The sequence below is a fragment of the Megascapheus bottae genome, chromosome 10 (assembly GCF_031878675.1).
Source record: "Megascapheus bottae isolate mThoBot1 chromosome 10, mThoBot2.hap1, whole genome shotgun sequence".
In the NCBI taxonomy this organism is placed as follows: Eukaryota; Metazoa; Chordata; class Mammalia; order Rodentia; family Geomyidae; genus Megascapheus; species Megascapheus bottae.
The window spans coordinates 30,000,041-30,020,681 of NC_143518.1; the positions used below are offsets into that span (position 1 = coordinate 30,000,041).

General features: G+C 40.5%; 1 protein-coding gene across 1 annotated transcript in view; it reads right to left on the bottom strand.

The window, feature by feature from the left end:
* Window positions 1-606: 606 nt before the first annotated feature.
* The window catches only part of Mpzl1 (myelin protein zero like 1), a 47,108-nt gene continuing 27,073 nt past the window's right edge, over window positions 607-20,641 (bottom strand). Inside the window, exons 3-6 of the mRNA XM_090340524.1 lie at window positions 15,137-15,350; window positions 14,086-14,209; window positions 10,614-10,716; window positions 607-3,481 (exon numbers count right to left, since the gene is read on the bottom strand). Coding sequence (XP_090196650.1) covers window positions 3,380-3,481; window positions 10,614-10,716; window positions 14,086-14,209; window positions 15,137-15,350 — 543 coding nt within the window. The 3' untranslated portion in view covers window positions 607-3,379. The remainder of the gene's footprint in view (window positions 3,482-10,613; window positions 10,717-14,085; window positions 14,210-15,136; window positions 15,351-20,641) is intronic.

Here is a 20,641-nt window from a genome sequence, read left to right on the forward strand (position 1 = left end):
ACTCAATATCTGCATACCCAAAGCTATGGACAGGGTAATGGAAATATAAACATAACTATATAGACATAAAAACCTATGACTCTATAGACATAATGTTTTATTTCATAAATTAATGTTTCTATGACATACAAACCCTTAGCCTAATTTTAAGTTCTAAATACTAAGTCCCAGTGATTGTAAATAGATTCCCTCCTTGAACACTTGTTTGTTAAACTTGTCATTTAAAATATGATGTAAAAATCAACGTTAATAAATTCTTTAATTAAAAATAAAAAAGCTAGGTGATGATGTCCAGGCTTGAGTTCTAGCCCCAGTACTAGCATAAAAAAAAAGGAGGAAGAGAAGGAAAAGGAGAAGAAAGAGGAGGAGGAAAAGGAAAGAAAATGACATCAGCAAAGACTTCATGGAAGTGATAATATGAACCAAACAAATGCTGTGGAAGGCGTGTTGAAAGACAGTAGCAGGAAGGCCCCAAAGCAAGCTAACCAATGGGTGGTATGTTTGAAGGATAGAGGGGCTGGTGTGGCTAGAGTGGTCTGAATGAAAAGGCTTTCATGAAATTCTTTTCTATTCGATTAAAAAAGAGCACACAACACCATTCAGAAATTGATAAAAGGATGTATTAAAAGTATTCACAGAAGTACAATTGTGAAAGAAAAGATCAAAAGATAATATGAACTTGATGGTTTTTCCCCAACTGGATACATTTCAACTGAGAAATTACAGACAGTTAGGAATTTCAGTCTCTGAACAATCTCTTACAAAAGTCCCACAACATTTTAAGAAGTCTTGTTCTGCCAGCCTAAGACACAGGAGGAGCAGATCTGCCATCAGGATATAACCCCAATGGCTATCTGCAACCAAGCCCAGAAATACTGAAGCCCTAGGGGGAATGGTCAAAAACATTGAAGGAAGTGGTGTGTGAAAGTCAGAAGGCCCTGGGCTCAGAGGCCCCACTCTTAAGACCCCATGTATAAATGTAAAAAATGGCCTTCAGGCCCCCTTCCAACAGCCCCGTCAGCAGCTGACTGCCTTTGCCTGGAGGAGTGGCTCACAGACGGTAGGGGAGGAAATTTTCTGCTATGACACCAGGACCAGGCATTTGGTTGGGCAAGAGGTCCAAATCAAGGAAGATGGAGGCTGTATGGAATGGAGCAAGGAGAAAAGAGCCCTGCCAGCCACCAGCTTCATATCAGGAGGAGAAATCGGGCTCTTCTAGGCAGGAAATATCAAGAATGTAGTTTACTCACAGGAACTGTTGAGAAAGGAGAAAGAGGGGAGGCCCACTTTCTCTGTGAAAAAAATATATATCAGGAAGCATTGTACGTGACAATGTACACACTTGGGCTCTGGCAGTTTCTGTTCTTTTTATCTTAAACACACCTTAAGTGTTTGCTGTGCCATTCACACAGTGGCAAAGGCTCCCTGAGGATCTCATTATCTTGGCATGTGTTAGAATGGTGACAATTCTAACCACTTGAAACATATATAAGAGGTCTTCCAATAGCACCTAATGTTTTCCAAATGGGTACAGAGAGGTTCTAGGTGGAAATGGTTCCAGGCAGGTACTTGGTGTTATTCTGTCTTACTCCTGAGTGAGACCTGTGGTCATGGGGGAGAAACTGGAGACTGCAGATCAGGCACACAGGACAGGGGACAGATGCTGCCCATCAACATGAGTGATGACAAACTCTCCCCTCTTCTTGCTTACAGACATATGAATTGTGTATATTGTCTATACAGGAGTACAATGGGACTAACAACAAATAGTTACTCCGAAAATCAAAGACCTCCTTCACAAGACAATTCTGGAGCTCCTGTGGCCTCTATCACCTCAGACACATATTGAAACTTAAATCATGCTGTTTCTTTTATTGTCTCAGCCTCCAAATGTATCAAAAAACATGACAGAAGACAGGCAGGAAAAGACAGTTTGTGGTGACCTTAAACTAAAGAAGAGGAAGCTCGCTTCCCTTCACTCCCACATATCCTAATATGCCACATGGACCTTCTAGACAACATTCTTCCCATAACTATGGGGTTCCAGTTTTTAAGGGGGAAAGTTTCCTTTAAAATAAATGGGAGGATGAATAATATAAACTGCCTAATGACCCTGACCATGCCCGTAACTCCCAATTAAACATAAAATCTCTTTCATCTGAGGTAGGGGAGGGAGTAGTCCAGGAGAGAAAATGAGTTTGGGAGAGAAAACAAGTTATGTTTTCTCTTGTTGTTAGTCAATTCCAAGTAATGGGAGAAAAATAGAAAATCAAAACAAACCCACCACAGGAACAAAAAAAGATTGCTAAGAAGCAGAACTAGCCTGCTTGAGTTTTAGAATTCTTGACCCCTTTTAGCCCAAAGGCCTTTCTCTGAGATATTGTGATGCGACTAGAAAAGCCATATGCCTGACTGCCTGAAGCTTTTTCTTGCTAAAGGCACAAAGGAAGCATTATGAAGACCATTTCTCTAGTGAAGGCTAGGGGTCCGCAATCTAGCAATCCCCATCTCTACACAATCAGGAGGAACTCTTTTTCAGATTCTTCAGAGTAAGGACTCTGGCTTTAAGTAGGAACAAACCATCAGCAAAAAAAGGTAACTGACACCTTTGAGGGATCACAAGGAAGGGTCAAACAAAGCCTGGATTTTTCTACTTTAATTAGATATTCTTGGACTAAAGTACCTAAAAGAGAGTGATCTCTAACCTTTATCCTTTGCTATTCTTTCCATTATAATCCACATATTGAAAGTATTCTTAAAGGGTATGAGGTCAACGTAAGCTTATGCAACATTAAAAGGTAAAAATTGCCCATATTTTAGAAAAACATTAGCCAAAACTTCCCAAACTGTCTTCAAGTGGCATAGTGAAGGAACGGTGTCTAAAAGCTACCATCAAATGTTTATTTTCTGATACAGTGACCAAAGGTTCCCCTGGATCTGCTTCCATCAGAAGTAGCACATCCTTCAACTACAATAAATGCTAAGACTGGTTGAGCCCTTAGACAAAAAGGCCATGTCTAGGAAATACTATAAGGTCTGCTGTCTCCATTGAAGGCAAGTCACATCTACATGATGGTAATAGGATGTTTTCAAAATTTCAGAACTGTAAATGGTCCCAAAAGAATGCACAAAAACAGCAAGACATTTATATATGAACAGTATCATACCATCTTTTCATCATGCAACACTGGCTTCTCACATCAGGAAGATTAAATAGAATATTTATACATATTCTTTATACACATTTGTTTTCTCCCTCTGAGTATACACATGCTTGTCCTTGCTGGGTCCTCAAGGCCACTTGTGGCTATGGGTTAAACTTTCTGGAAGAGTACAGTTTGGATTTGTTTCTTGCTTAGGATATGTTCTGGGTCTTTTCTTAGTTTTTCCGGATGTCCGCATACACCACAGACTCTGACTTGTTAATCTTGTCACTGTGATGTCCGCCAGAGTGGTCTAACTGCGCGTATATAACTGGCCCCTGTAGAAGAGAAGTAAAATGAAAGTTTTTGAGAAACTGACAGTCCTTAAGATACAAGCATAGAAGCAAGCATTAAAATAATTACACTCTGGTTCAAAATCCAAGACTTTCCTCTCCCAAGTATCTTCTAAAAATCTTCTTACACACGATATATGCTCAGGATTAACTTGAGAACAAGGCTAGGCATCTATTGATAATTTTTCGTGATATGTTTCAGATCTATTTATACTGTGTACTTTTCTAAACATCTCTCAGATCTGCTGTACAAACGTATTTCTTCAGGGGACTGTCCCTCATCTGCTTTGCAACTGGGATCAGAGTCCTAGCAGCTAAGGTAGGGAGCATTCTACTGATCCCAGACCCACTGTAATCATAAGCTTCCGAGTAATTCATGGTAAAAATAGAAACAAACAAACAAACAACATACTGGGTGCTACCCACCATGTGATGCTATCACTGTAAACTGGTCACTTTGTATTAAAGAAATATTCTAAAATACCTCAAATATTCAATATGACCTATTCAAATATTCAATTCTACTTGTAACACAATTCTTATGGTCTGATCTTATAACTAATCACACTATTACTTGCTTTTGTTTTTTTTCTCTTTTGGGTGTAAGTGTCAAACCTTAGCTCTGTGCATGCTGAGCATATGCTAAGCAAATAAACCACACCTCAGGTCTACTTGTTTTAGTAACTGTTCTTTCTGTTTTAAATTGTTGTTTTTTTTTAATGGTAAAAGTCTATAGGAATGTACATATGATGGTACTACTCCATGCTAATCTAGTATCTAGAAAACCTTCAGGTGAAAAGAAGTAGACAGGCTTCTTTTAGCCCCAGTAATGAGAAGGTTAAAATCCAAGATTAGTGCCAGCATCCAGTCCAGGGGTGCAGGGGAAATTTGGGCTATACTGGCAGAGCGATGTCCAGCTCTTGGGGGAATCAATCTCTGCAGAAATCGAAGAATTCAAACATCACACACATTTCAGACCCCTCCTACCTAGAGATCATTCCTACCTAAAAATATCAACAACAACGAAATAGTCTTGATTTTAAAAGAAAAATTGAATACAACACAGCCAATTTTTCTGCCAACCCAGTGATCTTTCAATGAGAGATTCAATAAATAGTTAAACCTTCAACTTTAAAATGATAAGTAGCAAATAGAATGTGCTCCACCCAGCAGCGGTAACAACCCACCAGCAACAACCTGCATCCTTTAGCATGTAAACTGTGATCTCATGGAGTTCAGCACTGACTTCCACAGATGGCCCAGGCCCAGTGGCAAGGGCTGTGCAACAGTACATCTGAAGTGGATTTATATAAAGCAAGACAACAAGACTCTTCTGAACGTGGGCAAGTCCACAGCTGGAGTTCATGAGACATTCTTCGTCGAAATTGGAAGAGAACAGCAATGACCACATGGCCCCAAGCATATTCTGACCTCTGAACAACAATTTCAACATTTCTAAGATGGCATTAATAATGTATGGTGTTATGAGACTTAAATAAACGATACTTATACATAGGCAATGTCTAATAGCCAATTCTCAGTACAATCTAGTTATTTTTACCAAAAGCATCTCATTATACAAACATCCTTTAAAACACAAAGGTTAATCAAGCAAGGAAGAAGTCAAACTCCTTCAGGATACTTTACATAGTCAATACTAAGTCATACAGAGAGGCTCTATCTTCACTTCAATAAACTTTGAGAAATGCTAGTCCAAAAAGAAAAAAAGGTTAATAGAACAGGCTCTCCATACTTGCTTACATAACTTTTTAGATGAGAAAACTCTGTACCTCTAATTCCAGAGACTCATTAGGAATTTTAGGGTGTGTACATGGGGAAAGGAGTTTACAGGTGATGGATTGTAAATAGGGTCCTTTACCACAACTATACCCTTTGCAATGTAAAGGCACCTATCTGTCCATCAAGAGAAGAAACCTGTTTCTCCACTCCTTGAATCTGGGCTACTCTGTGACCTTCTAGGATCGATAGAATGAGGCAGAAGTGATATAGGGTAGTTGTCACACCCAGACCCCCTGGAGGCTTTGCTGCTTCCACTCTCTCACTGATCTTGGGATTCCTGAATCTGCCAGCACAATATAAAAAAGCTAGCCTATTGGCCTATGAGAGAGACAGGGCTGCTTTTCTCTGGTTGGCCAACTGCCTGCCTGTTCTGAGACTATGAGTGAGACCACTATAGACTATTCAGCCATAACCAATTCTCCAGCCAACTCTCAGCCAGCCAGCATTGCTGAACTGACTAGCGCAGAAGACCTGCCCCATCAATCTGAAGATTTGATAGCCAAACAGAACTATATTTTGGGGTGGTTACACTACACTGGGGTGATGTTAATCTGTTATTAACAGCAATAAATAACCAATACTGTATACTGAATAGAAAAGAGACAAGAGGCAAAAAAAAAACCCTCAAAAACAAAAACAATTTATCTGAATCAGTCAGCAACCGCCAAAATACCATTAAATTCTTTCAAATGAGAGTACTGTCTTTCGGTAGAAAACCAAAGAAGGAATAACTTTCGGTTAGGGATTTGGTTTTCTTCAGGCTGCTTACTGTTATGACTACTTACATGTTATGCTGACTTTTTCCCTCTTGAACTATAATATGGTCTTACCTCAGTGACTTCATTACTTAAGTCTAGAACTTGGTAGATTGTTAGGGCCAGATGAAGAGGTGAAAGAATCTAGAATAATTTTTTAGGTACTAAGGATTGAACTAAGGACTTCACATTAGCTAGGGAAAAGCTCTAACACTTAAACTATGCCCCCAGTTCATTTTGCTTTTACTTTTGTTTTTGTTGTTGTTTTCCCTTAATTAATACTTGTTGCTTTTCCTTAATTAATAATATTAGTTATTTTTTAGTGACAGTACTGGGGTTTGAACTCAGGGCCTGGGTGCTATCCCTGAGCTTTTTGCTCCAAGGTAACAATCTACCACCACTTGAGTCACAGCTCCACTTCTGCCGTTTTGGTGATTAATTGTGGAAGTAAGAGTCTCTCAGACTTTCCTACCTTGGCTGGGTTTGAACTGAGATGTTCAGATCTCAGCCTCCTGAGTAACTAGGATTATAGTTGGTTTTTCAGATAAGACCTTATGCTAATTTTGCCCAGGCAGGCTTCAGACTACAATGCCCCTACCTCTATCACCTAAGTAGTTAAGGAGTGTAGGTGTACACCACGACATCCATCTTTGATCCAGAGGAACTGTGACGTGTGGGCTGAGATCAGGGATCTGCTAATAAATCCAACCCCATTAGAACAGGTATCTGAAGGGTGGTTCTGTTGCTCTGTAGGTACTTTGGTATCATGGTAGAACATATTCCAGGATGACAATTTTGAGGTCTAGTGAGATTGCTGGGGAATTCTGGAGAATCCAATGAAATAAGATCAACTTGGAAATACACATGCCATTGCAAAAATACTCCATATGAGTATACAACATGCAGAAAGCAAACAGTAAGATCCATAGGAGCCTAGCTATTTTTACTGGGTATCTTGGCATCCATCTTTCCCATCTTCATTCCTTCTTTTTTCAATAAAGAATTGTAATAAGTGAAAATTTTTATTTGGATAGTTATCCTCAACAATTTTTTTCAAAAGTAGACATAAATACGAAAAAGCTTATAAAAAGTATTTTCTGGGCCAGATGCCAGAAGCTCATGCCAGTAATCCTAGCTATTCAGGAGACTGAGATCTGAGGATCATGGTTCAAAGCCTGCTCAGGAAGGAAACTGTAAGAACCTCTAAGAAACTACTCAAAAAAGCTGGAAGTGGCACTGTGGCTCAAGTGGTATACATCTTGAGCAAAAAAAAAAAAAAGAGCTTAGGGACAGTGCCCAGGCCCAGAGTTGAAGCCCCAGGACCAGAAATGTGAACAAGCAAACAAATAAGCATTGTCTGACATAGATCTATTCTTTTATATATCACTACAAATTGAATTACCACTGAATTCCATTTGTATCAAATTTACCCTCATAGAAAAGCATACTTGTAAGGATAAGGAAAGAAGGTCCAGGAAGAATATTGTAGAAGAGTGAAGAGACCTGCTCTAAATACCTACTAATGAGTCCTTATAAGGCTGGGAGCTTGGCTCAGATGGTAGACTGGCCTGCCTAGCAGTCTCCCCTATTTTTTTTTTTTTTTGGTGCCAGTCCTAAGGGTGGACTCACTCTCCCTGAGTCTTGAGCCTCAAGACTGGCACTCGACTACTTGAGCCACAGCTCCATGTCTAGCTTTTTTGGTGCTTAACTACATATAAGAGTCACAAACTTTCCTGTCCAGGCTGGACAGCTCCAGAGTAGCTTCCAGACACGAGCCTTCAGCGCCCAGCTAGCAGTCCTTACAAAACTCCTGTAGTTCGTGTTCTGTTGTCTCTATAGCCTTTGGTGATTTAATTCTAGTCCTTCAGGAACTAAAGGGATCATTCCTAACACCCCAGCACTCCAAAAACATTTGCCTTTTCCATAAGCACAGTTGCTGATAGAATACTTTTCCCCTAGTATTTATTCATGATAAAGTCTAACACTCCTATGTTATTATGACTCTCTTTGAGATAAATGAGATGAATACTAATTACCAAAACAGAGATGAAAAGAATTGGACAAGGAGAGAATATGGATATGTGTTACTATTGAACAGATCTGGGTCTAATACTAGCGTTGCCACTAACCAGTGGCCATGAGCAAGTGATTCAACCTACCTACCTAAGCTTTAGTGTCTCATGTAAAACAAGGACAATAAAAGAATGCACCTTGCATGTCTGCCATGAGACTGATAAAATGCACAATGTACTCCTCTTGAAATATTGTCTACACTCTACAGTTGACAAAGTCCTAACTATTCCCTTACATCAGCGTTCTCCAATACTTGCCTTTAGAAGAAATGATATAAACAATTATTCATCACATATTTACACAAAGAAGAGTTAAAACAAATCCTACTCAAAACTCTTCATTTTTTTTTGGATTTTGTTTTCAAAAGGAGAGCAAAGGGCAAACTAAAACGCCAAAACTTCTTTTGATGGTTATATCTATCTGTATACAACTCTCATGTCTCATCACAATCAATGCCCATTTGCAATGCTAATTAAGTAAATTATAAGAGGAGGGGAGGGAGAGGGAGAGGAAGGGAGGAGGGAGGGGGAGAGGGAGAGAGAGAGGGAGGGGGAGAGAGAGAGAGAGAGAGGGAGGAAGGGAGGGAGGGAGGGAGGGAGGGAGGGAATAGGAGTTAAGACCCTGATGCTGCAATAGAAATAGAGTAATCTAGAAACCTAGATTTTGGTCCCCATTCTGTCATTACCTCATGCACATTTAGTAATTAGTAAGATAATGAATGCCTCAGTCTCCCTCCCAGACACATTAGTTTGCTCACCCAATAAGAAAGTTAAGGACTACAAATCTTATTCAGACAACTTCATAAATATTGTTACTTTTGAGGGAGGGAAGGAAAAATATTGTTACTTTCTTCATAAACCTATTCTCTCCAGTTATCACATGGGGGAGAGGGGGAATACAACAGGCGAAATTGGGCTGAATTCCTTAGAATGAATAGTCTCTATCCCAGAAAAATCACAGCGATACTAAGCTACAAAGCTATTGCCAAGCCACAATTATAAAGGAGCACAGACAAAAACTCAGTGTTAGCACAATGCTAGATCCTGTGCTAAATTTGGAATAGAACTTATTTCTTTTCTGAATGTTCTATAAAATAATTTTTCTATTTTATTAGCAATACTAAGAACATTTTCCTTCTAATCTCCCCTCCCAGCTCCCCCCTACTTTTCCTTCCTTTCTTCTTTCTGGAACTCTCCCTTTTCCCTCCTTTCTCTTCTCTTCTTCCCTCCCCTTCCCTTTCCTCATTCCTCTTTTCTTTCTTTTAATTTTCGGACATTACTGGGAATTTTACCAGGATCTTGCATATGCTAGGCAATTTCTTTACCAGCTGACTTAATCCTGCCCCCCTTTATGTTGGTATTAGGGTTTAAACTCAGGGTTTCAAATTTGCTTGGGAGGGGGCTAGGAGTTTGGCCTAGTGGTAGAGTGCTTGCCCAGCAATGCACAAAGACCCAGGTGTGATTCCTCGGTACCATATGCACAGAAAAAGCTGGAAATGGTGCTGTGGCAAAAGAGTGCTGGCCTTGAGAAAAGCCCAAGGACAGTGTTCAAGCCCCACAACTGGCAAAAAAGACTTGCTTGGGAGGCACTACTCTATTATAGCCATGGCTCCAATCTGGCTTTTTGCTGGTTAATCTGGAAATGAAGTTTTGCAGTTTTCTGTCTGGACTGAGCCTTCAAGACTCAATCTCTTGAGTGGCTAGGATTATAGGCATGAGCTACTGAGGTCTGGCTTTACTTGTGTTTTTGAGACAGGGTCTTGCTACCACCCTTTATTTGGACATTTCTCAATCTTGTGATCCTTTTGCTTCCACATCTGAAATAGACAGGAATTCAGGTATGCACTGCTATACTTGCTTCCTAATACATACATACACACACACACACACACACACACACACACACACACACACACACACACACACACACACATTATATCTAGATCTATATATCTATATTTTGCCAGTCTTGGGTCTTGAACTAAGGGTCTGAGCACTCTCCTTGGGCTCTACCACTTGAGCCACAGCACCACTTCCAGCTTTTTCTGTTTATGTGGTATCGAGGAATAGAACCTAGGTCTTCGTGCATGCTAGGAAGCACTCTACCACTAGGCCAAATTCTTGGCTCTCTTCCTGATAATTTCTTACAGAACATTTTAGTTCAGAATATAGTTCACCAGATTTTATTTCCTTGAGCAATTAAAGAAGAATCTTTTACAGCTGACATAGCTATTCTAACTTTATTTGGGCTACAGAAACCACATTTTTAGTAAGCAGTATGTCAGTGGTGGTTTGATAGAAAACATTACTCAGGTCAGATCCTGATCTGCACATTTTCTTGTGGTCTTTCTACACCAGCCCTTTTATGTCCTTCTGCTTCCTTCCCTTCTCTGTGCTTCGCTGACACAGCTCAGTATTCATTCCCACACCCAGGAAGTGGCATCCAAAGTTAAAGCACACTGAGCAAGCAGAACTGCCACCAGCCATTACCTGGTGAGATCCTGAAGGCAGACTCTTTACTAGACGCTCTGTGTCCGAGGGGGACTTCCGTGGAGTCTGCTTAACTGATGACAAACTCTCTGATGTGCTACAGCTGATGGATTGGCAATTTGAAGGAAAAAAATACATACAGTAAATGGAACAAAAACAGAAATGTAAGTGATGACAAGACAAAGCAGCAGATGTAGAAAAACAAAACAACAAAACAATGAGTACCAAAAACAAAACAAAACAAAAACAAAAAAATGTGGTCTTTTAAAAGTACTTTCTAGATCAGAAACTCCTTCACCCCTCTAAGCTGGTGAACTTGCTGCCAATGGAGGCACAAAAATTAATGTGGTACAACATTTTCACCCCAGTTTCAAATACTGATTTTGTAATTCTGGTGACAAATTATGTTTTTGCTGCTTTGTCTTTTGTCCTTGCCATCAATCCAGAGCAAAGTTTTAAAAGGAGCAAATGAAACCTTAAAGGAAGTTCATTTTTGCTCCTATTAAAGCAAGCCTCTTTTGAATGTATTTCTTTTTAAGTTGCAGATAGATATACATCCAGACTTATGTTTATGGCTCTGTGTGTGTGTGTGTGTGTGTGTGTGTGTGTGTGTGTGTGTGTGTACACTGAAGTCTAACTTTCACTCAAGGATGGAGCTCTATCACTTGAGCCACGCCTTCACTTCCAGCATTTTGCTGTCTACTCGGAGGTAAGAATCTCTCAGACTTGGTAGATAGGATGACAGATGTGAGTTACCCGTGTCCAGCTTCATGATGCTTCTTCTTTCTTCCATTCTCTATCTCCTCACATTCCCTACTAAACCACAACCAACCAAAAAGAGAACCCCCACCCAATAAAACAAACAGCTGCAGAAATCAGGAGTGACGACAAATTATAGAAGGCAAAATCATTCAAGATGAATGAACTCTCTCAGGGCCATGAAGGGATTTTCTTTAACATGTGGCATCTCATAAACAAATGAGGAAAGTGAACACCAAGGAGGAATGAGGAGGAACTCAGCTGGGGATTTCCTAACGAGAGATGTCATCAGCACAGTACATCATTTACAATATATACACACACACATATATATGTATATATGTACATATATGTTACATATATGTTATGTGCACATACACACACACACAGGAGTTTGGAGAGGATGGATCAGTTTAAAGTAATATGATGAAAGCATACTACGCATTGTGAAAACTGCTTTTTCTGGAATGAAACCTGACATGCTCTGAACCAAACTGTTTGATTATTCTAATATAGAGGATCTTAAACCACTGACAGTAAGGTTTAAGTAAGAAAAAGAAATACACAGCCATTTTACATAAAGAACACATATATTCAGATGAGCCTAATTTCATCTGAATGTTACTATTACTGCTCAATAGGTTTCTAGTATAATCACATGACATATTTGTGGACAAATTATATTAGATGTTGGATTGACTCAGAGCTAGGTGGTTAGTTGTCAGCAAAAGAAATGGGTTGAATGCAAAAACATGAACATAAACAGCAACGGGCAATATGACTAGTTACCATGTCTACTGGAGAGGAAGAGAAGACCCAGCCCAGTTTATAGTCCCAAAGTGTCTTCTATGTCAGCTTTTCTTAAGACAAGCAGGACCTGATCCTAGCATACTACGGTAGAAAAGCAAGAGAAAGGAAAAAAAAAAAAAAACCCAGAGTAAGAAGAATAGCAGCACTCACAATGCCATGCAGGATTCTAAGGAATACTTGCCTAACCCTTTACTAATCCCCAGCAAGAACTACAGACTGGAGGGTCACTACCTTAGGATTAGTCTCCTGTAGAAAACCAACAATCCAGCTCTACTTCATCATAAAACACCATGCAATGTACAACACTCAGCAGAATAGAAGCATTCCAAGCAAGTAGAATCTGAATTTAAATGTTCAGACTTGTTTAAACACAGCACTCCTAAAAACTACATCAGCAGAGGCCACAGACACAGGCATAGGTTCTCACCATCCACTATCAAGCCAGCTCAGAGCATGCAATCCTCTTGAGTTACAGGGCCTCTGGGATGGAGAAAAGTAGATAGTGCATGTGTGACACAGCTTGGGCTATGTCAAGTTGAATCCAGAGTTCATCAGTTTTACCATATGAGTTCTACATATCCTTTTGTTTTGTTTTGTTTTTGTTTTTGTCAGTGTGGGACTTGAACTCTGGGCCTGGGTGTTGTCCCTGAGCTCTTCAGATCCAGGCTACTGCCCTATCCCTTGAGCCAGAGTGACACTTCTGGTTTTCTGGTGGTTAATTGGAGATAAGAGTCTCATGTGGGCCAGGAGTTTGGACTAGTGGTAGAGTGCTCGCCTAGCATACATGAAGACCCAGGTTGGATTCCTTGGTACCATATACGTAGAAAAAAGCGGGAAGTGGTGCTGTGGCTCAAGAGCTAGAGCTCTAGCCTTGAGAAAGCCCAAGGATGATGCTCAGGCCCTGAGTTCAAGGCCCAGAACTGGCAAAAAAAAAAAAATGGTCCAGGAGTTTGGCCTAGTGATAGAGTGGTAGAATGCTTGCCTAGTGGTAGAGAGTATGCATGATGACCTTGGTTTGACTCCTCAGTACCACATACAAAGAAAAAGCCAGAAGTGGTGCTGTGGCTCAAGTGGTATAGCTCTATCTAGCCTTGAGAAAGCCCAGGAACTCAGTCCCTGAATTCAAGCCCTAGGACTGGCAAAAAAAAAAAAAAGTCTCATGGACTTTGTGTGGCCAGTCTGGCTTTGAACCATGATCCTCAGATCTCAGTCTCCTGAGTGGCTAGGATTATAGATGTGAGCCACGGTGTTCAGCTCTACATATATTATTATAGTTTAACTTTCCAGGTGGAGTGAGGAAAAGAGGAGGTCCTTCAATTAGACATATCCTACACTCAAAGATGTCCCTTTTGAGAAGAAAGGTCAACTTTTCTTTATTGCTAGTATTTTTTGTTGTCAACCCAAGGCAACGTATAACCAAAGTAACAAAGCTGCTAAAGCTGAAATAGGAAGTTCCAAAAGGAAAACCCCCTCCGATCTTGACACTGGAAGGCAGTTTATTTCTACAAGTTCCTGATGAAAGTTTAATACTTAACTAAAAAGAAGACTCTTACTAAATTATTGCCAATAAATTAAAACTGAAATGTTAAGTGATGACTGTGGCTTAAGAACACTAATTGCAGAGTGGATGATACTGAAACCCAGAGCACGGGCTGCTGGGCAGTTCATGTCTACAGACCTCAGAAGGAAGCTAGAGAACAGGGATTAGTATCAGTGAAACAGCAGGCACTGGTTTCTGCGTGCCCATGTCAGAAAATATGTCCTAAGACGATTGCTCGATTCCAACAGGAACGCAAACGGTAGTTCATTCTATACAATGACATTTCCATGAAAACATATGCAAGTTTTTATAAACCTCAGTTTCTTCTTGCTTCCCCCCCCCCCGAAAGATAATGTTTCTTACCCAGTGTATTCCGGTTTCGAGTTTTTCCTTCTATAGAGGACGGCCAGAATCATGCTGATGAGCAGAGTGAGCCCTAGGACCACAGCAGTAACTATACCCACCACCACCCAAATTGGCAAACTCTCTAGAGGGAAAGAACAAGACAGGGATAAGATACATTGCTACAGAGAGAAGGACGGGTAACTCATTAATTTAATAAGCAAAAGTCTACTCCTTGTGGTTACTATTTAACCTCTTCTATTATCCAAATCATAAGCAGAAGTACCTAAGTAATGATAAACAGCAACATATTGGTGATGTACTAGCTGAAAAAGAATGAACTAAACAAAATAAAACATTTCTGTACCCACTATCCCTCTCCATGTGCTAAAGTCAAAATTGGAGATCTGAATTTATAACAGTCTCCTCTCCAACAGAACAGACTTTGTCCCAGAATGGAGACACTATAACTGACATGTTCTGCTTATTCTTGAAAAGGGGAAGAAATAATTGTAGGCTGGTAATGTGGCTTAGTGGTAGAGTGCTTGCCTAGCATGCACAAAGCCCTGGATTCAATTCCTTGGTACCACATACACAGAAAAAGCTAGAAGTGGTACTGTGGCTCAAGTGGTAGAGCACTAGCCTTGAGAAAGTCCAAGAACAGTGCCTAGGCCCTGACCTCAAGCCCCAACACTGGCAAAACAAAAACAAAAACACAACAACTTTCAGTTGGAGAATATCAACATGGTATCAATTTCCTTCTTTCCCATGGCCCACTTCATTATGAATTTCCTCTTATTTGCAATTAATACTAAAACAATTTACTATATCTGAAAACAGATCCATAGGCTCCAGACAGAAAATACATACTAGAAGAAATCAGCCAATCTGTAGGCTTAGTTCTCCAATTCCTAGGTTACGTCTGGTTCTCAGAGACAGAGAGAACAAGTCTATGGCAAAAAATGAAAAAGAAAAAATCCTCACTTCAAACATCTTGTCGTATTAGCTCTTGTTCTGCAACTAAATGAGAGAAAGAGGACTGTCATTTCTGCAGAAGTCTTGAAGGAAGTACCTTTTTCCACGACATAGAGTCTAATGTGTCCAGGCTGGACAACAATGTCAGGAGGGTTTTTGACATCACAGATGTAGGTGCCATTGTGTATAAACTGCATATTTTCTATGTTGATTGATGCATCCTTCTTGTCGAGGTCTCCAGCCCAGCTGATTCTGTCCTTAAATGGTGGATAATTCCCAAGGTATACTTGCCCTTGGGAGTAGTGGAAAAACTGCAATTAGAAAATGAGAACATATGAGCTACTCTCAAAGATTGAATTCTAAAGACTAAGAAGAAATGCTGGTAAAGCTTCCTTTAGAAAATACTTCACATAAAAGAAATGCAAATCATATTACAAGTCTCAAGCTATAGAATATAAGCCAGGCAGAGTTTTGAGGATAATGAGGTTCAACTTTGCCAAGTTTCAGCTAAAAAATATATATCTATATCTCTATATATTTATATCATCTAGAATCCTCTCAACATCCCATTAAGATAATTATTACTATTCATTTTTTAAATAATGAAATAGAACTCAAATGAAGTCATTTCTCCAGGTCTTAATTAATAAAAAGTGGTGGGCCCAGAGTTAAAATCAGGCCCATCTTATTCTTAAAAAGCTAATGCCTTCCTACAAGACTACATTGAGCCCAGTAAATTCAAAGGCTTCAGAAACTCATCTAAGATACTAAAATCATAAAGATACATAAAGACACAGAAAAGAAGCCTAAATGGCATGTATCTATGAATCTGCAAACTTTGATGGAAAAGTTATTAGCATGTAAAAGGAACAAACCTGGAGTATACAAAATGTTCTTCCGGGCCTCTGAAGGAAGTATTAGCCTGTCTCTGTGTACTCTTCCTTCTTAGGCCTACTTTTTTTTTGGTGGGCCATGCGGCTTGAACTCTGGGCCTGGGCGCTGTCCCTGATCTCTCCAGCTCAAGGCTACCGCCCTACCCCTTGAGCCACAGCCCCATTTCCCCTTTTCTAGTGATTCATTGGAGATAAGTCTGCCCAGGCTGGCTTTGAACTCGATCCTCAGAGCTCAGTCTCCTGGGTAGTTAGGATTATAGACATGAGCCACCGTACCTGGCTCAAACCTACTTTAAACAAACTTATTTCTCAAAGTAAATCTTCAATAAGGTAAGGTCCAGTGGGAAGTCTCAGAAAACTTCAGTGATCTGCCTAAGGACACAGGTTTTTTTTGTTTTGTTTTGTTTTTGCCAGTCCTAGGCCTTGATCTCAGGGCCTGAGCATTGTTCTTGGGCTTTTTCCTCAAGGCTTGTGCTCTACCACTTGAGCCACAGTTCCTGGGTCTTTGTGTATGCTAGGCAAGCACTCTACCACTAGGCCAAACTCCCTGCCCAACACAGGTCTTTTAGAAAGAATTCAACTCCATCTTTCCTCTCAAGGCTGGTGCTAATTTTTCCCCATCATTTCATATGTCTTATGTCTGCTCATATCCTACCTGCTCAAAGAATTTTACTCTCGTGGGATGGGAGTTTGGCCTAGTGGTAGAGTGCTTGCCTAGCATGCACAAAGACCAGGGTTTGATTCCTCAGTACCACATACATAGAAAAAAGCCAGAAGAGGTGATGTGGCTCAAGTGGTAGAATGCTAGCCTTGAGGGAAAAGCCCCAAGGACAGTGCTCAGACCCTGAGTTCAAGGCCCAGGACTCACAAAAAAAAAAAAAAAAAAAAGAATTTCACTCTCCTTTCTACCAGAAATAGAAGAAACTCTTAATGTAACAAACAGGTCCTTTCATCATTTAGTCTCTGCCTTCTCTTTAAGCCACATCCTTAAAAGTCTTCTTCCTTGCATTTCTGAAGCAGCTACAATACCTACTTCCTCTTCCAACTTAAGTGCACACCATTCCCCCGGGAGTCTGCTTACACAGACTGGGTACTTTCTGAAGGAAAGTGATGAACTACATTTACTTCCTCAACACTTAGCAAGAACTACATGTATTTATCAAACCAGTGAGAGGAAACAGTAATGTACCCAAAGCTCACAAACTTTACTGGATCTCATTACCAGCCAGTACTTATGAAGTATATGGCAGTGTGCTGAAACTATCACAGGGATACTAAAGAAGGTAAGTGCCTCCTTTCAAAACAACAATAATCAGGACGAAGAGAAAAACTGTCCTATCAGAGGATATGTATTATAGAGTGTATAGTGAGTTTTAAGTTCTAAGAACTTGAGAGTAGAGTGTTCTGGAAGGATTAGGAGGTAAATATGGCAAGAATTCAGAAGAAAGAGGCAGAACACAAAGCGTTTTTACTAGACTGGAAATAACCTCATAAGAATAGAAGCAAAGTTGAAATGGTAGGCTAGGACAAACTCTAATAAGCTTTGACTTTTCAACAAGTATAATTGTTACAAATGTGAAACCAAGAGGTTTCTAACAAAGGCAGTACCAAAGCAAAAAAGAACTACTGTAAGACTGGTATAACTAGAGGCATGTGATGGTTAAACCCAAACAAGTAAAACAAGCCAAGTGTTACTGAACCAATCTAGGCACAAAATCAACATTGTTTAAGAAACAGCAGAGATACAGCAGGAAGAATGACAAAATCTATACGCTATAAGCAAAAAATAAATCAGCAAAGATTCTTAAAAGTTTGCTGCAGATGGCAGAAGGAAAGTGGTTCAGAGAGGGAAAGGAGAAGCACAAGAAAAGCCTCTTCACCAAATTGGTCCCTAAACAACACAAACATTTATGGTATGCTAGCTTTGAGCACACTTTTCTTTCCAATTCTGTTCTAAGACTTCAAAGAGAAAAGAGCCTATATTCTAGAGTTAACCGCAGTCAGACTAGTGTGTAGGTATTAATTAACAACTCTAATCAGAAATGCAGCCTGTGTCAGGCACATATTCATGCCTGTAATCCTAGTTATGATGTAAAGCAAACCCAGGCAAAAAAGTCTATGAAATTCATACCTCTATTTCATCAGCAGAGCCAGAAATGGAGCTGTGCCTCAAGTGGTAGCCTGACAACCTTGCACAAAAAAAAAAAAAAAAAAAAAAAAAAAAAAAAACCCTAAGGGATAAATAGCACCCAGACTAAGTTAAAGGCCCAGAACTGGCACCAAAAAAAAGGGGAGGGAATGTAACCTTGGATTACTAAACCTTCCTCAATTCACATATGAATATTTGTGCATAAGTAGAGCTAACTGCTCTTTTTTTTTTTTTTTTTTTTTTTTTTTTTGCCAGTCCTGGGCTTGAGCTCAGGGCCTGAGCACTGTCTTTGGACTTTCTCAAGGCTAGAGCTCTACCACTTGAGCCTCAGCACCACTTCCGGCTTTTTTCTATATGTGGTACCGAGGAATCGAACCCGGGTCTTCATGCATGCTAGGCAAGCACTTTAACCACTAGGCCAAACTCCCGGCCTAACTGCTCTTCAAAAGAGTTATTAACTCTGAATGTCCCGCTGGTGATAGCTTTATTTTCCATAGGCTGAACGGTGTTCTTCACATCTGCTCTTGCAGAAGACTTCATAAGGAGACCCTCCCAACTTTAGTGTTTTGGACTCTCTTGAGCCAACTTGCACACTTAATTTTGTTCATTGAGAATGCTGGTATATGTTCCACACTGACACTCGATTTGTGAGGCAGAATGCTTTTGTATCTCTTTCCTCCAAACAAGTGTATGTTCCTTTTCTCACTTGTATGGCTATTCCAGGACAGAACTTCAAGAAAGTTCTAAACTTTGTGTTCTGCACTGTGTCTTACCTCAAATAATACCCAACTGGACTGTAAGGAACTTAACACAAATTTGAAGTTCCTGATGGTGCCTCCCACTTCTGTCTTCACTAGACATGACATAGAGCTCCTTCCTATTAATAAACCTTGGACTCTGACAGAAAAATAGTTTCCACCCATGAACTGACAAATACAATTTGCCATCCTAGTCTGCTGTTAGGAGAACAAAAGTCTGGCTGAGTACTTTATTTTTTAAAAAATAGAAGCTTTTTGACTCATGGTCTAAAGGCCAGGAAGTCTCAGAGCATGGTATGCTGCCCTTGCTTGGCACTACTGTGAACTCTAATATGGGGGAGGGGAAGCTGGATCAAGTAAGTGAGCTCAGATTTCTCTCCTTGCTCTCAGTCACCCGTGCTATCACAGGACCCTACTTGCAACTGACTTCACTTAAGCTGGTCTTGACTGCATCTGAAGCCACTCTCCTTCTTAATACCATTTCAAAACAGTTAAATTTGATAATTAAGTTTCCAACACCAAATCATTTGAAGAGCACATTCACATCGCAGCACTCACTATGAAGGGGTGTTCTAAAGACTGATGACAACATTGACCATCTAACATGTACAACACTGCTAAAGTAGGAGTCAGTACTCAAAAGACTCACAATGCGCTAACAAGGCCAAAGTAGCACAATAAACTATTATAGCACTGCAAGATCTCACCACCACCCTGGCACAAAACTTGTACAGTCTTCCTTTCCTCCTAGGAGGAAGGTTTACTATCTCCACTTCACAGACAAAAAATCAGGACAGGGGGCCGGAAGTTTGGCCTAGTGGTAGAGTGCTTGCCTAGCATGCACGAGGACCTGGGTTCGATTCCTCGGTACCACATACATAGAAAAAAGCTGGAAGTGGTGCTGAGGCTCAAGTGGTAGAGTGCTAAGCCTTGAGAAAGTCCAAGGACAGTGCTCAGGCCCTGAGCCCAAGCCCAGGACTGAAACTCAGGACAGACCTGATGGTCATGGTTAATAAGCACCCACTACATCATATAGTAGGTACTTAAAAACTGCTTTTGCTTAAAAGTACTGACTCCTCACTTGAGCCCACAGGTAATGAAAAGCTGGAAAAAACTCAGTGTACCTGTCTCTCAAGTCTTTCATGTCTGTTCAGCTCTGAGCCATTCTCTCCTTATCCTTACAAAGTATTCCATAACAAACAGGACTGAGGACCTGATGTCAAAAGTACTATCTACTCCCCAGGGAACAATGACATTCTTACTCAGACCAATTCTCAGATAATGATCAGCCAAACCATACCTTTGGCTAAGAAATTTCACTTCTATCTGGCCCACTGTCCTTTACTGAAATCTGCAGCTCAAGTCAGAACCTGGAAGATGGGCTTGAAAAGCTTCTACTTGTCTCTTCCCAGGCTGGACAGTATTGAATTTCCTCTGCACTTCACCCCCACCCCCCCACCTCGGTGTTTTTCTACTTTATGGGTGTGTGTGTGTGTGTGTGTGTGTGTGTGTGTGTGTGTGTGTGTGTGTGTGTGTGTGCGTGTGTGTGTGTGTGTGCGCGCGTGCGCGCGTGTGCGCGCGCACCCATAATGGCGCTTGAACCTGAGTGCTGCTGTCCCTGAGCATTTTTTTTTCTTTGCTCAGGCTAGCATTCTTACTACTTGAGCCACAGTTCAACTTCTAGTTTTTTCAGTAGGCTAGTGTAAATAAAAGTCCCACAGACTTTCCTGCCCAGGATGGCTTTGAACTGCAATCCTCAGAGCTCAGCCTGTGAGCAGCTAGGATTACAGGCATAAGTCACC